Source organism: Phyllostomus discolor, chromosome 1, assembly GCF_004126475.2.
Source record: "Phyllostomus discolor isolate MPI-MPIP mPhyDis1 chromosome 1, mPhyDis1.pri.v3, whole genome shotgun sequence".
NCBI classification, from domain to species: Eukaryota; Metazoa; Chordata; class Mammalia; order Chiroptera; family Phyllostomidae; genus Phyllostomus; species Phyllostomus discolor.
Window position 1 is genome coordinate 76,233,379 of NC_040903.2, and position 14,883 is coordinate 76,248,261.

Sequence of the window (14,883 nt, forward strand, 5' to 3'; positions counted from 1 at the left end):
CACAGAATAGTTATATGTTTAGCTTTATTAAAAATGGCCAGAAGTTTTTCAAAAGTGGTCATAGCTCTACATTGTCACCAATCATGGGTTCTATTTCACATTTCCCTGATGATGAATAATGTTGAACACATTTTCATGGGTTACCAGTCATATATATATATATATATATATATAGTCATATATATATATGACATATTTTCAGGTTACCAGTCATATATATATATATATATATATGCACACACACGTATATGTGTATGAAGTACCTGTTCATTTTTCCCTATTTTTTATATTTTTTAAAAATATATTTAGTGTCGCAGGTTCAATTCCCAGTTAGGGTACATGCCTGGGTTGCAGGTCATGACCCCCCAGCAACTGCACATTGATGTTTCTCTCTCTCTCTCTTCTTCGCTCCCTTCCCTCTCTAAAAATAAATAAAATAAAATCTTAAAAATATATATATATTTTTATTATTGACTTCTATGTGTCATTTATATTCCCTGGGTACATATTCAAGACTACATATATGTAGTGAGAACTATTTTTTCAGCCTATAACTTTTCTGTCCATTTTCTTTGTGATATCTTTTCGTACAGTGTAAAGTTTGATGAAGTCTAATTTACTAATGAGAAAATATTTTTTAAGGCAGTGCTTGTTGTGTTCTAAGAAACTTTGATGACCCCCAAGTCATGATGGTGTTCTCCTATATTTTCTTCTGCAAATTTCAGAGTTCAGCTTTTCACTTACTTTTTAAACTCTCTCAAACTAATTTTTGTATGTGGTGTGAGATGGGGCTAAAGTTCCCTGCCACCCACAAATACAGGTGTCCCATGCTTTTTGAGAGCTCATGTTAGGCTGCTTCACTTTTACAAAAGACCTACATTAGTAACTGTTTCCACTAACTGAAAGAAATAGAAGATTTCTGCTTTTACAAAAAAAAAACGTGAAAAGCTAAAATAGTATTCAGAGTTTGCTTTGCAGTAAGCAGAGCACTTACAGAGGCAGCACTCACCCAGAGTTGTGAGAGTGGCCCCCTGAGCCCCTTCCCTGGGAACTACACTCGGGTATCACATCCTCAAGTCCCAGAGCTTCGAGCTGTGTCTGCGTGCCAGCGTGCTTTACCTCGACTTACCAGGCTGGCCAAAAGTTTAGGTTTTCTTTGCATGATGGATCTTGTACTGCTTAGTTGTCTTTAACTTAACTTGAAACAATTTTGCTAGATTACATTGTAAGAGCTGTCATATCAGCATGCATTTTTTTCAAAATTGGTGAATTTTTGTGCAGCCATTTTAATATTGAAGATGAAAGAAAATATGCAACATTTTCATTATATTGTGCTTTATTATTTCAAGAAATGTAAAATGCAACTGAAACACAAAAGAAGATTTGTGCAGTGTATGGAGAAGGTGCTCTGACTGATCAAACATGTCAAAAGTGGTTTGTGAAGTTTCTTGGTACTATTGACACTTTGGCTAAATAATTCTTTGCTGTGGGGCTGTCTTATGCATTGGAAGGTGTTTAGCAGCTCCCCTGGCCTCTACTCACTAGAAGCCAATAGTGGATGATAGCCCATATACTCAAATATCCAAACCAATAAAGTTATTGGTGAAAATGAAATATTTTGTGCATCCCCCAGCAAGATGTGTCCTAAGATAATTGTTTCTTCACTTTATGTCATTCAGCTCACAAAAGGTTTCACAGGAACAATACTTTTCAACCCATGTGACTGAATGTTTAAAGGGTGCCCAAATGGTCCCAGGAGAAACAAATTAAGTTATATAACTATTAAAAACTCTCAATAGAGAACTTTCCTCATTAGCTATTCTCAGCACTAATAGTTCTTATAAAAAGTGAAACTGTACTGTAACGTCATATGGTAACTGATGTTTTGGTAGTGACACCGAAAACAAAACAGAACAAAGTGGCTTCTTGCCCAGCGGGAGCCCCAGTGTCATTGGGAGCATTAGTGGGATGGCCGTTGGAACAGATTCATGAGACCCCTCTTAAGAGCCTCTCTTGAATTAACTGGAAGAACAGGAAGATCAAATGTACTCAAAATCAATATACCATTCCATAAGTCTTTAAATTAAGCTTAAATGCAAAATTTACTTTAAAGAGATTATTATTTTTTTTCTAAATGTGGCAAAGAGAGCTTAGTGGTATAAAATAAATGAGTGTAATTGGAAGTAGGAAGGAAGAAAAAACGTGAAGGAGGGAGTGGAAGTGGGCTGGGGGACCTGAGGGAACGACACGAGGCTGCAAGGCGGGCAGACACCTGCATGGCGCAGGAATGTGAAAGAAGCCGGGGACAGTGGCGATGAACGGGTCCTGACCTTCTGAAGATAGTGGAATAGGCAGGCAGCACGGCAACTGAAAAAAGAGATGAGCAGATGGAGAAGAGCGGAGAACAAGAATCATGCTCACCAACTGAAGTTTATTGTTTCCTCTCCACGTGTGACTGGGAGACTGAAAAGGAGTGAGAGCAAGAATATTCAGTGTGGAGTAGGACAAAGAAGCTCGTTTGGAGTCACTGGATGTGACTGTGGACCCAACTTTTTCTCTGATTACGTGACCTGCAAAGGTGATTTCATTTTGCTTCCTTGTTCACTCATCTATTTTTTAAAAGTGAATTTTAAAATAAATATCAACAGCATGCTTAGAGATGGATGAGTGTTGAATTAGTGAATATTGCCTTCAATTTATTGAATGACTACCGTCTGCCATGAACCAGGGATTTTAACGCATCATCTATTTCAATTCTATCAAACTATAATAGACACTTTCACCTCCTACAGAAAGGATGTAAAACCAAGGTCACACAGGTGGTACAAATAACTAGAGTCTAAGACCCATCTTTTCACACCATACTACATTCCTCCCTCTGAATGTCCCTCTCTCCTTCTGTGATTTGTCTTTGTTGCCTAGTATGGCTCAGAATCCAGCATATTTTTTTCACATAGGGAGCTGACACTGTATCCTCACTGAATAGTGACATACACCAAGAGGGGCCATGCCCTTGTTTTAAGACCTCTACAGTCCTATCCCGCCACTGGGACTTTCTCAAAATTTTGTGAATGTATGAATCCTAAATACCTGGCCAGTCACAGGATGTGAGTAATGGTACTGAAGGGCTAATGGGTGCAGCAGGAAGTGATAGGATTAATTCTTTTTGAAATTCAGCATATTGTACAAACCTGTTGTTACACCTTCTTATTTTTTTCTGAAAATTGCCGTTTTTAGTGTACCTGTATTATGTCCAATTAGGTTATTTTTCCAGTTTTACTGAGAAATGATTAATATACACCTAAACTGTGTAAGTTTAAGGCGTATAGCATAATGGTTTGATTTACATATGCTGGAGATGATTACTACAATATGTTGAGCTAACATTAATTTTCTCGTATAGATAACAATTAAAAAAACAAAAGATAAATTTTCCTCATAAGAACTCTTAGGATTTACTCTCTTAATAACTTTCCTGTTTATCTAGCAACAGTACTAACTGTGGTCATGTTGCACATTGCACCCCTGGTGTGTGTGTACTTGTCTTTTAACAAGAAGTTTGTACTTAGTTCACTATTTTTAAAAACTATACAATCTTCTAAGTACTGATCAGTGCAGGTAAGAGACAGGATAAAGTTACATTCCATAGGAATGTAGATAAAGAAAATTATTAACACAACAAGTAACTAATTACCCAACAGGTAAGTAAAGATAACCTAACTCTCCTCCAAAAGCCCCAGGATGCTGGCCTTCACTGGTATAGTCACTGGATTTTTGTTTCCTTTGGAGTCTCAGTCATGCTTTTGTTTCTATGTAAATTAATATGAACAGAGGTCAGCGATCATGTGTGTCAATTCATTTTGCACTACCTTCATCGGTTCTCTATAACAGCTACAACCCTAACTTTTGATTCACAAAGGTCCCTGCCCAGAATCTCACAGGGTCCTAAATCCTGATATATTCTTCTCTGTGCTAGCTGCTAAAATCTAACATACAAAATCCTCTCAAAATTCTTTGACATATTCCATTAAAAAATTTATTTAAAAGGATGTTCATTAAACTCTGCTTTAAGATAAAAAGGAAAGTAGTAGCTATAATCCAGTTTTCCACTTTGAATTGAAATGCACATTCTTTGGGGCCTTCCCGTTTTTTAAAAATCGACATATTTTAGAAGATAATTTATAGAAAAAATACACACATACACACTGAATGTCAGCTTGAACCTAATTTAAACTGTTTACGAATTCAGAGGGGGAAAGCCTACTTGTTACGTTTTAACCTTGGTGAGGGCTGAGACTGCAGCTCTACAAACCAAACAGATTTCTCCCAATTAGGAGTAGATTCCATAACCTAGAATAAGGGCTGCTGCTTGCAGGTAACAAGTAAAAGGACATTGTAAGTTCTACATCTCTGGTTTGCAAACTTCAGCAGGCAACAGATTCACATGGGGGCCTTGCTCAAACACAACGGTTGGGACAGCGCCCCCCCCACCCCCCGGCCCCCATCTTTCGATTCTGAAGGTTGGAGCGCCCTGGAAATTACATTTCTAACAGGTAGACAGCTGGTGAAGATGCTATTGTAGTTCCTGACCCTCCTGATAACCGGTTGTAGGGAGTCTCTCTTTTAAAGGTGGAATTTGTTCCCCACAAAATCAGTGTTAACACTTTCACTTAAATCCATCAAGAGCCAGTACATACAAGGATCTTCCAGGTCCATTCGAGCCTTTTCCCGCAGGTTAGGGAGGTACCCAGGCACGGAGGTGTTTCCCCGCCCCCTGTGGGGGGAGGGGCCTAAAGGAGGGTCCTCGGATTCACAGACCAGTGTCCCAGCGACTCAGCGCACAGGCCTCTCCCCGCCGGCCCCCCAGCGCCTCAGCACCACAGTACAGCAGTAGTGTCCCTCCCCGGTCCCCGGAGTCACAGCCTCGGGCTTGGGGAGGCAGAGGGCAGGGCGCCCCGAGGTCGAAGGGGGAGGGACAGAAAGGCAGGATAGAGAGGGTGGAGCAGAGGCCGGACGGAGGAAAGCAGAGCTTCCCCGAGGTTGGAAGAGGGTGAACGGGGGTAGACGGAAGATGGGGACAGAGACGAGCCGGTGACCGGGACCCGCCCGGCTCCCCTCAGTCCAGCCGCGGCACACAGATCTGCAGGGCGTGACGCAGGGGACGGGGACCGGGTAACAGGACTGGGACGGTTGGGGGAAAGTGTCCGAATGACTGGCCCGGGTCACACGGACCGGTCCTGAGTGGCGAGGGCCGGGGTGACCGGTAACCGGCTGGGACGGCGCGGACTGGAGATGGACAAGGGACCCAGCTCCCTCGGCCCGGCCACAGGCGCACTGAACCGCTCGGCCGCACACCTCCCAGCGCCGACTCCTCCGGCGTGCGTCGACCCGCGCTTTAAATACCCTGCTAAAAATAGCCTGCGAGCCCTCCTTCCAATCATGGACGCCCGAAGTTCGAATTTAGCCAATTGCAGGGGCCTTGATGGAGAGGCTCGGTCACGCCAGGCGGGGCCGCGATGAGCTGGCGCTCGCCATTGGCTGAAGCTGACATCATCGGCGCGCAGCCCCCAGGCCGGGCGCGGTGTGATTGGGCGGTGCGCGGGGCGGGCCGGACGAGTCACGTGGGGGGGAGGTAGTGGGGGGAGCCAGGACTGGAGGAGGGGGGAGCTGGCAGCGGAGGTTTGAATAGGGAAGTTTTTCAGGGGTTACGTTTGCAGTCAGTTCGGTGTTTGCAAATATTGTGTGGGCTAGCGAGCGCGTCTCTGGACTCCGGCAGGATCTGAACCCGCGGCGCCTCACTGCTGTGCACTGAGTTTGCATGAAACTTTACCGGCACTGCAGGCACAGCCGCTGCGCTCCCGACTCCAGACCGCACATCTCCCTGTTGGTACAACAGCGGGGACTGTCTTTTCCAACCCGACATGGATGTACTCCCAATGTGCAGCATCTTCCAGGAACTCCAGATTGTGCACGAGACCGGGTACTTCTCGGCGTTGCCCTCCCTGGAGGAATATTGGCAACAGGTAAATAGGAATTGTGTGCCAGGTGCCCCGGTGCGCAGCGGAGGGAGTGCATGCACGCACCGACAGGACGATGTGTGGCTGGAGGTTCATTGCTTTTGCTTTTTTTTTTTTTTTTTTTTTTTTTTGTATGGTTTGGGTAGAATTTTTAAAAATTAAATAATTAGTTTTACAACGTACTCCTGCCTCCGGTGCGGGAGGCACTTTAAAAGGGATTATTTTCCAGTGTGGAGCCCAGTTGTCATTTGCGTGGGGCGCAGCAGCACTTCGTCGCTCCCCGTGTTTTTGCCCGTTTCTGGGGCTTCTGAATCAGAGTGCAGCCCAAGCTCCGCTGCCTGATCCCGGCCCGAGCTCTTGGCAGAAGTTTGGTGCTTGTACCAGCTCCAGACTCCACAGCTGGAACTTGTCATTTGAACTTGCGTGGATGCCAAGGGTATTTTTTTAAGCGATTTGTTTTTGTTTTCCTTTTTGGTCTTTGTACTTAGTGTTATTTTTTCTTTTTAAGTTAGAAATTTCACCAGCAAAACATCCACCAGCTCCTTTTCCTTAGCAGGCCATTTCCAGTTGCTTCTTTGGAATCCTTAACATTTGCGTTCATCTGCCTTGTTTTCCTTACCTGCTTCTTTTGTTGACCACAAAAAAAAAAAAAAGTGTTTGCACAACCAGTGACTTATCCAGTCATATGACAATGAGTCCTTCTGAATTACTTCAACCCTGAGTTTGGGAAGAACAGCCTTGGTTTCTGGCATTTTTTAGTAGAACTGGAATTTTTGTCATTGGACAATTATGAAACTTAATTTCTCCCCTCTAATTTGTTAGGATTGCCTAAAGGTACTGAGATTCTGACACTTGTCCTATTTTTTTTAAAGGTAGAAAGGGGCTGTATAATAGGTTAGACTGTTGGTTTTTGACACGAAGTACAAATACATTCTGTGGATTTCAAAGCCTAGAAAGCTTTAAGAGGGATGAAATGCAAAGTGTGGCAACCTTCATATGCCTGCTTAATTGTTCTCAGCCCTGTTCTGCCTTCCTCTCCCCTCCCCCCTTTTCCTCCTTAAGAAGCTGCTCCCTAGGACGTGATTGAAATTGATCTAAGTAGTTTCCTTCGGGCTTTTGGGATTTGGGCCACTAGCCAGGCTGAGAGCTCTCCTTAGCCTTTAGAGGCTTTTAAACTCTCCGAGAGCTTCGTTCTGGTCCCCAGTGCTCATCAGCATAATGGAGATTTTAAATTAGCCAGATGATTAAAGTTTAACAAGATCTCGACAAGTATGCTTTCGTTTTTCTTTGGAACATCCATAAAATATCTAGCTGGTCTCTCCTCAGAATACTCTGCTGTGCGTTGTAACCCAGACATCCAATTTTAAGGGTAAAGAGAAAACAATGGTTGTTTTTACCCCTTTGCTTGCTCATGCTTGCTCTGTGAGGATTCTGTGGGGAGGGGGGAGGGTATGTGCTATATAATGATAGCAGGCATATTGCTAAGAAAGCAAGCATGAGCCCTTTGGATACCTTAGCTAGTTCCGAATGTCATTTGCTAAAAAAAAAAGTATAGTAGGCTTTAGAAATTTAAATATATAGAATTGCAGCCATATAGACAATCTTATATGGCCATCCAGGCAATTGATCCTAGTGAAGAGAAGGGCAGATATAATTTAATCCTAAAATGTTTCCTACCGTTTTTCTTTTCCAGTGGCTAGAAAGTTTGAAATGGTGGGGAGAGGGGATGCTGGTCTCTCGGCAGTTGTAGCTTCTTGAAAGGTTGGTTGTGGGTCTGGGGAGGGGGCACTCTGTCCATGACACACTGCATGTATATCTGAATCGGGTCCTTTTTTGGCTGCTGGTCAGAATTTCAAAAGGAAGTCTCCTCTGGCATTGCGTGAAAGAAATAGAGTGATGACTCATACAGTTGTACTCTTGGCCAGTAGATAAAGTTCTTGTCCATTGTGGCACTCCCAGCAGGGCCGGGAGGAATTTCCCCTCTTGCATCCTTTACAATAGCAGATGGCCATTCTGGAATGATTTCTCCACTCTGTTGTTGAAGCTCTTGTTTTTCTCTTACCACTGTGGAAGTCATTAAAGTTGTGTGCACCCATGGCCCTGCACTTGGGAATGGCATTCTTTGAAAGCCTACTAGGTCTGGGCTAAGCAGGAAGTGGGTGGTTTCTGTGCAGCTCCATTGATGTCCTTGAATATAGACCATCAGCTTGCTGCGTCTGCTCACTGAGTGTGGCCCTGTGCTGTCAGCTGTGTCTGCAAAGGGAGACACATGCAATGTCAGAACACATTGCATTGCGTGCGGTGCAGCCTTTTTGTCTTGTGCCTGAGAAAGGAGGATGGCTGGGGCTTTTCTTAATGCACATGGTTCTTGAGACTGTCAGATAATCTGGCTAAACCTGTCAGGGGTGTGTGTCTGAGGCTGGTGTTCTTTGTGTGGTTTACAGAAACTCATTAGAAACATCAACACTGGTAACTATAACAAACACTGGCTTAGTGACCTTATTCACCGTGGCCTTTGGTCCCACATGGTATTTCTTCCCAATCCATCCCCATTCCTAGAAACAGCTTTCCTCGTGCTCTCCTAAAGACACGGTTCTTATAGTGACATGGCCACAGTCTGTTTGCCCTTCATTCCTGCATGTTTTTGGAAAAGTGCTTTTGGTTCCATTTTCAGTTGTCATAATCATGAGCCTTCTTGTGGTTCCTTTTGCACAGACCTGCCTGGAGTTGGAGCGTTACCTCCAGAGTGAACCCTGCTATGTGTCAGCCTCCGAAATCAAATTTGACAGCCAAGAAGATCTGTGGACCAAAATCATCCTGGCTCGGGAGAAGAAGGAGGACCCGGAAGTGAAGGTTTCCTCCAGTCCCTCAGAGGATGCTCTCAGCAGCCCCAGCTTTGGTTACAACCTGGAGACCAACAGCTTGAACTCTGATGTGAGCAGTGAGTCATCTGACAGCTCCGAGGAACTCTCACCCACCTCCAAGTTTACCTCTGACCCCATCGGTGAAGTGCTGGTCAACTCGGGGAACCTGAGTTCCTCTGTCACCTCCACGCCCCCTTCTTCTCCAGAACTGAGCAGAGACCCTTCTCACCTGTGGGGTTGTGCGCCTGGTGATCCACACCCTTCAGGGAAGATACGCAGTGGGACTTCAGGGAAGCCTGGTGACAAGGGCAGTGGGGACGCTTCCCCAGACGGTCGAAGAAGGGTACATCGATGCCATTTTAACGGCTGCAGAAAAGTTTACACCAAAAGCTCCCACTTGAAAGCACATCAGCGCACTCACACAGGTCAGTCCCTCCTGCGACCTGGGAGGTGGGCCGCTGGTGGGCGCCACTGAATTGCACCAGCCCTGGGAGGGGGCCGGGCTCCGCAGAAGGCTGTCAGAGCAGACACATCCTCACCTCACTCTTTCCCCAAAGAGATGGGTCTCTGGGGAAGACAGAGTAGGAGGTGAAAGACTGGACATGTGCTCGATGAATGGTTGACACTTTCAGAGTAAACAGACAAGAGGTAAATCACGTTCTCCATCTCCACCCAGCCCAACCCCCGCACTCCAACCCTCTCGGTGATCAGGACCTATTGTATGTGGTCTGCAGTGTCCACGGTGATGTTACGTGGAGTTGCTTCTGATTTTTTTGAAATGAAACCCAATGGCCAGGGGAGAGGGTCACTGGGCAACATGCCACCGATGGTGGTGGTATGAGGAATGAGTTTGACCATAGATGTCATATGTAGCAATATTGATCAGCGGGTGCTTACTGGGAATTTCTCTGTGGATCACGCTGCTTTTGTTTTCTGATACCAATTTTTAAAAGACATTAAAGAAATTTCTTAATGAAATACCACAACCTCAATGAAAGTACCATTTAAAACTACCATACTAGTCTCTAGGGTAATTAGTGATGAGTCACAGAAATTTTAGAGCTGGAAGGGATCTTAGAGATCAAGTCACCCTAACTCTTATCTTACCAGTAATGAGAGGAGATGGCTGAGTTGTCAATTAGGGTCCCCAAAATGCTCATGGCAGAGAGGGGTCAGGACCCAGGTGCCATTTGTTCAAACGGCATTCTCTGCTAGGACTGGTTCTGGCCACATGTTTAATATCCTCTAAAAGGATATTCACTATAAGGTAGCACTTACAGTGAATTCATGTTTGTAATCTGACCAAGGGACAAAGTGGACTGCGTTATTGGATTGCCATTTAGAAAGTTCTTTGAAGGCGTTGGATGGGGTTTCCCAGAAACTCATGACTTCAGTTCTGGAGAAATGTAGTTTCTCAGAGGAAACAACGAAGCTCATTCCACAGGGAAGTGAGTAAGGAGCAAAATAAGTGCTTGGGAGAAACGGTTTCCATGGAGAAAGCAATAAAACCCTGCCCTCGGAGAGGCTGTGGGTCCAGTGGGCTGACACATCACCTCCGAAGTATTTCTCCAGTCTGAGTAATTGTCTTCCTTACATGTTAACTGAATATGGTTATGTAGGCTCTAGGTGCCTTCCACAGCACTTGGAGACTGAGGCTAGGTCAGGAAAGAGCTCCTGGATGTCACTTTCTGAATACCAGCTGCTGTTCCTAATTGAGGTGTGTTAGGAATTCCTGAGGCCACCAGACCTGGAGTGTGCTAATGAGTTGACTTTCACCATGTGCTGTTGTAGCAGGGCTCCTTCCCTCACTGGTCAGTGAAATCATGGCATGCTTGTCCTGTGCTCTCTTCCCAGGAGAAAAGCCTTACAGATGCTCATGGGAAGGGTGTGAGTGGCGTTTTGCAAGAAGCGATGAGTTAACCAGACACTTCAGAAAGCACACTGGTGCCAAGCCTTTTAAATGTTCTCACTGTGACAGGTACGTGCTTGAAGCGCTGCATTTGGGAATGCCATCCCCACAATGGAGAAGGAAGGCAGATGGTTTCCTGTCCTGGACTGACCTTGTTTTAGCCTAGGACTTAAAAAAAAAGGTCTGTGATAGGCCTGACATCTGTCCAAGTTAAAGATGCTCTATGTTGTGTGTGTGTGTGTGTGTGTGTGTGTGTGTGTAAAACTGGAGTGAATTTATTCCTATTTCCTGAAGATATGCCTTCATCAGTTTTTTATTTGAAGACTGGGAAGTAAGGTCAGGTCAGATGTTCCAAAAGAGTGGAATGGAGACCTTAATTTATGCTCCTACCATTTAGAATTTCCTGCCCCTGAAGATGAGTTGCAGTGAATCAGTGGATTGCCAGTTTCCCTCTGAGAAGAGCTGGGTGGGGGCATGCAGGGTGGGAGGTCTGTAACTGAACTAGGGCTGGAGACCTAACCTCTCTGATGCTGATTGGCTCTGCAGGTGTTTCTCCAGGTCCGACCACCTGGCCCTGCACATGAAGAGGCACCTCTGAGGGAGCAGAGTGTGAATCCTGCGGCTAAAATGGCTTCCAGGCTGAGAGACGGCCGTGGAAGGAGGGTGCGTGTTCCAGCCAAAGCATGCCATTTTGCACCCCACCCAGTTGCCTCCAGGACCTCTCCTTGGAAGGTCTTTTGAGGGCAAAAAAAATCATGTCGGAAGCGGCAGAGCGCCTGTGGTGTGTGGTGTTTGGGTGGCCTGGACTCGCACTGGTCCCTAAGCCTTTGCCGTGAGCATGTGCACTGAGAATGTTAATGGTTGGGTTGACTGTATGTGGAGGATCTATTAGGACTGTATGATGAGGCAGAGTCTTTCCTGTGCAGTGGCAAGACTGCAAGAGACAGAAAAAAAGTTGTTTGAGTGTTTTGTGTGTGATGGGTAAACCTTGAGATGAGATGACCACCAATCATTTCCTGGGAGGGTGTCTGCGCCTTAGGGAAAAAAAGGGAAAACATGGAGGGCGGGAGTGTGAGTGATCAAGACCCTACTTGGTGAGTGGGTGGGGGGGGGGCCCTCCTGTGTGAGAGGGACATTGGCGTCTGGTGCAGCTATGAAACGTGCAATGTGTCAAGTAGCTTGTTCTACTGGCTACAACAGCTCATTTGTTACCCGTTGTATAAGCTGTGTATTTACAAATATAACACAATGGTAACCTTTCCTTGTAAGACAAAAGTAATGCATGGTCTAGGGAACTTTCTGCTTTTCCATTTTTAAATCAGAACTACAGTTTTGATTCCAGTTACTGAGCAGCTAAAATGCAATTTGTCAAAATTGGTGATCCCTAGCCATCTGGGCTTGGCAATACACAATACTTCTCCCCCTTCAATTTTGTAATACTCCCCTTCCAGAAAGGTGGTGTGCAGCATAGGAATATTTTTTACATGATTCTGAATTTGATGACCTTTTTGGAGAATTTAGTGATGCCCTTTGAGACATCGGACACATGCGGGGTGTCAAGAGTGTGAGGGCCAGGAGCTCCTGGTCTAACGTAACGTTAGACTAAGAACCTAAAATTTTTTTCACTTGGGTAGGTAAAACCACTAAAGCTTAGAAAGTGTTTTCTCATGCAGCTACGTTTCTCTTATTTATGCCTTGAGGACTAATTTCTGGTTTTCTAGCTGTTAATGCACTGTAGATCTTAATAATGGTGCCTTATGCAAGTGGCCCCTTACCTGGGGGTCTCATACAGGGGTATGGGTGATGCATGCTTTATTAAGGCTCTTTTTTCACCTGGCATTGTACTGTATCAATGTAAAATACAAAAAAAAGAAAAATCTCTTTAAGGTCCTCCTTCACAAAGACAAATAGAGAGATGAACTCCCCCCCAGCAAGTCAGTATTTACTCAGTATTTTAGACAACTTGACCATCAGTGTTAAAGTGGAAAACACATGATAATTGGAAAATCTGACCATTTCTGTCACCATGAGACTTTCATATAGACTTTGCACAACAGTTGTATAGATCACACATCGGCTGTATTTAATATGTAATGTTTTCACACATATTAAAGATACAGAACTATAAAAACAATGTTAATGTATTGGCTTAAAAGGCACAAGTTTCACATACTATCTATCTATCTGTTGGTAATACAGAAAGTATATTAATTTTTGTAAAAGTGGGCAGAATCCTTGTGTATGTATATTTGTGTGTATAGTATATGTATGTGTGTGTATATATATACATATATATAATATATAAATATTTTTTTAAGAAGAAATTAGATGTTTAGCTAGAAATTTCACAGCCTGTGAAGAAATATTTCAAAATGGCCATAAAGGAGGTAAAAATGAAAACTATACTTTTATAAAGGCTTTATCTTTAATTTAATGATTTGCTACAGACTCTGGGCCTGGACTCTGTTCCAGACTGCTGACTTTGCTCATCCTTATTGGCAGGTCTGGGATAGGGTGTTCTTGGCTGTTCAAAAACGGCATGAATGGAATACTAGCCCATGAACTGGTCTCAGACACACTACGACTTTGATTTTGAATTTCAGCCTTATTAGAAGATCTAAGAGTCAGCTAATTACAGGGATTTTTTTTTTAGAACACTTTTTATGCAGATGAAGATATTTTTTTTCAGCACATAGATTCTTCACATTTTTTCAACGAATAATTTCCCTGAATTGGCACACCACAGTGTGGACAGCTGATATTTCATCCAGCTGCTGGCATGTGGGTGTGGATCTTTTCTTTATATATATATATGTACATATATATACACGTGAGTCTGGCTGGGCTGGTATTTTGTTTGATCTTCCTGGAAATGAGCAATGATGAAAGCTCGAATAACTGGTTTTTTATCTGGGCTGATGAATACACTTACCTAAAGAACTCATTTCATTTTGCTAAGGGGGAAAATGCACTTTTGGCAATTCAAAATCCAGGCACTTGATTTGCTGGATTTTGGAAAACTCCTTTTTTGGCCCTGCTGTGCGCCTAGCCATAACAATTCCATTAAGCAAGAAGGTAAACAAAAGACAAAAAAAAAAACCCAACTTGCGCTGGCTTGTCTCACTTATGAAACACCATGGAGTTGTCTGATTGGGTGGGGCTGGGTGCCATGTATATCAATGCCTGTAATTTTCATAATAAGCAAGTACATAAAGAGTTACATTCTGTTCAGGTGATAACTGAGCCTCAATCAAGCAGAAACTTTTTGCTTGACATTAAAAAATTTCTATTAGTGAAATTTCTTTTTTTTTGAAGCACCCTGTTATCTAAAGAATCTTTGTAAGATTTTTGTAAAATTTTGTTTTACAAGATTTTATTTGAAATTGTTTTTTGCAAGATTGTTATATTTCTGTATGAATGTATTTTTTATCGGAATAACATAAAAGAATTCTTATCAGCATCTCAACTCTGGTCGGTTTCTTTTTGGGGAATGGGGGGAGTCGAAACACATTCCTGCTCTATTAATCAACCTTGGGAAATCTCCCTTGTGCAACCCTAAAGGCCATTTGCCTGCCTTGTCCCTTCCTGTCAACTTCACAGCCTGACCAGGGAGCTAATGTGCAAAGAGCAGCTTGGTGTTGCTGCCCTGCAATGCCCTGAATTCCCTGCTCCAGAGACTGACAAAAGCAACCACCAGGCTTTTGGGCACAGTAGGAAAACATTTGCTGTGTTTTATCTTCCTGTCACTCCAGCCAGGGAAATATACTGCAGAGGCATCTGTACACTGGCAAACTTGAATACCTCCTTTCCCTTCCTCAGGCTCTAGCAGCCCTGTTCCAGTTAAGCAGTTCATCAGGGCCAGCCTTCTCTGGCCTGGCCCACACACCTGGCTGAGATGTCACTGAAGAAGATGAAAATGACAGGAGGGAGAGCAGGCCCAAGAGCTGCCCTGGCTTCCTCCAACCCACCCTTCCATACTTCATGCCTTTTCTGGTTAGACTAGTAAAACTGAGGAGAAAGATTGTTTACATGATCACCAGATAAGTTTATATTTTTTAAAGCCCAATGGAATACATTCAATATAGAATCTGAA

General features: G+C 43.9%; 1 protein-coding gene across 1 annotated transcript; it reads left to right on the forward strand.

Annotated features, from left to right (window-relative positions):
* The first annotated feature begins 5,654 nt into the window (after positions 1–5,654).
* On the forward strand, positions 5,655–13,889 carry KLF6 (Kruppel like factor 6). Its single transcript, XM_028505373.2, has 4 exons — positions 5,655–6,023; positions 8,733–9,306; positions 10,736–10,859; positions 11,337–13,889. Exons 1-4 carry the CDS (start codon positions 5,922–5,924, stop codon positions 11,386–11,388), a joined length of 852 nt encoding a protein of 283 aa, XP_028361174.1. The 5' UTR covers positions 5,655–5,921; the 3' UTR covers positions 11,389–13,889.
* Positions 13,890–14,883: the final 994 nt, after the last annotated feature.

Coding starts and splice junctions, on each gene's coding strand:
- KLF6 (XM_028505373.2), top strand. CDS start 5,922: ATGGATGTACTCCCAATGTGCAGCATCTTCCAGGAACTCCAGATTGTG. Junction 6,024..8,732: donor TGGAGGAATATTGGCAACAG/GTAAATAGGAAT, acceptor CCTTTTGCACAG/ACCTGCCTGGAGTTGGAGCG. Junction 10,860..11,336: donor AAATGTTCTCACTGTGACAG/GTACGTGCTTGA, acceptor TTGGCTCTGCAG/GTGTTTCTCCAGGTCCGACC.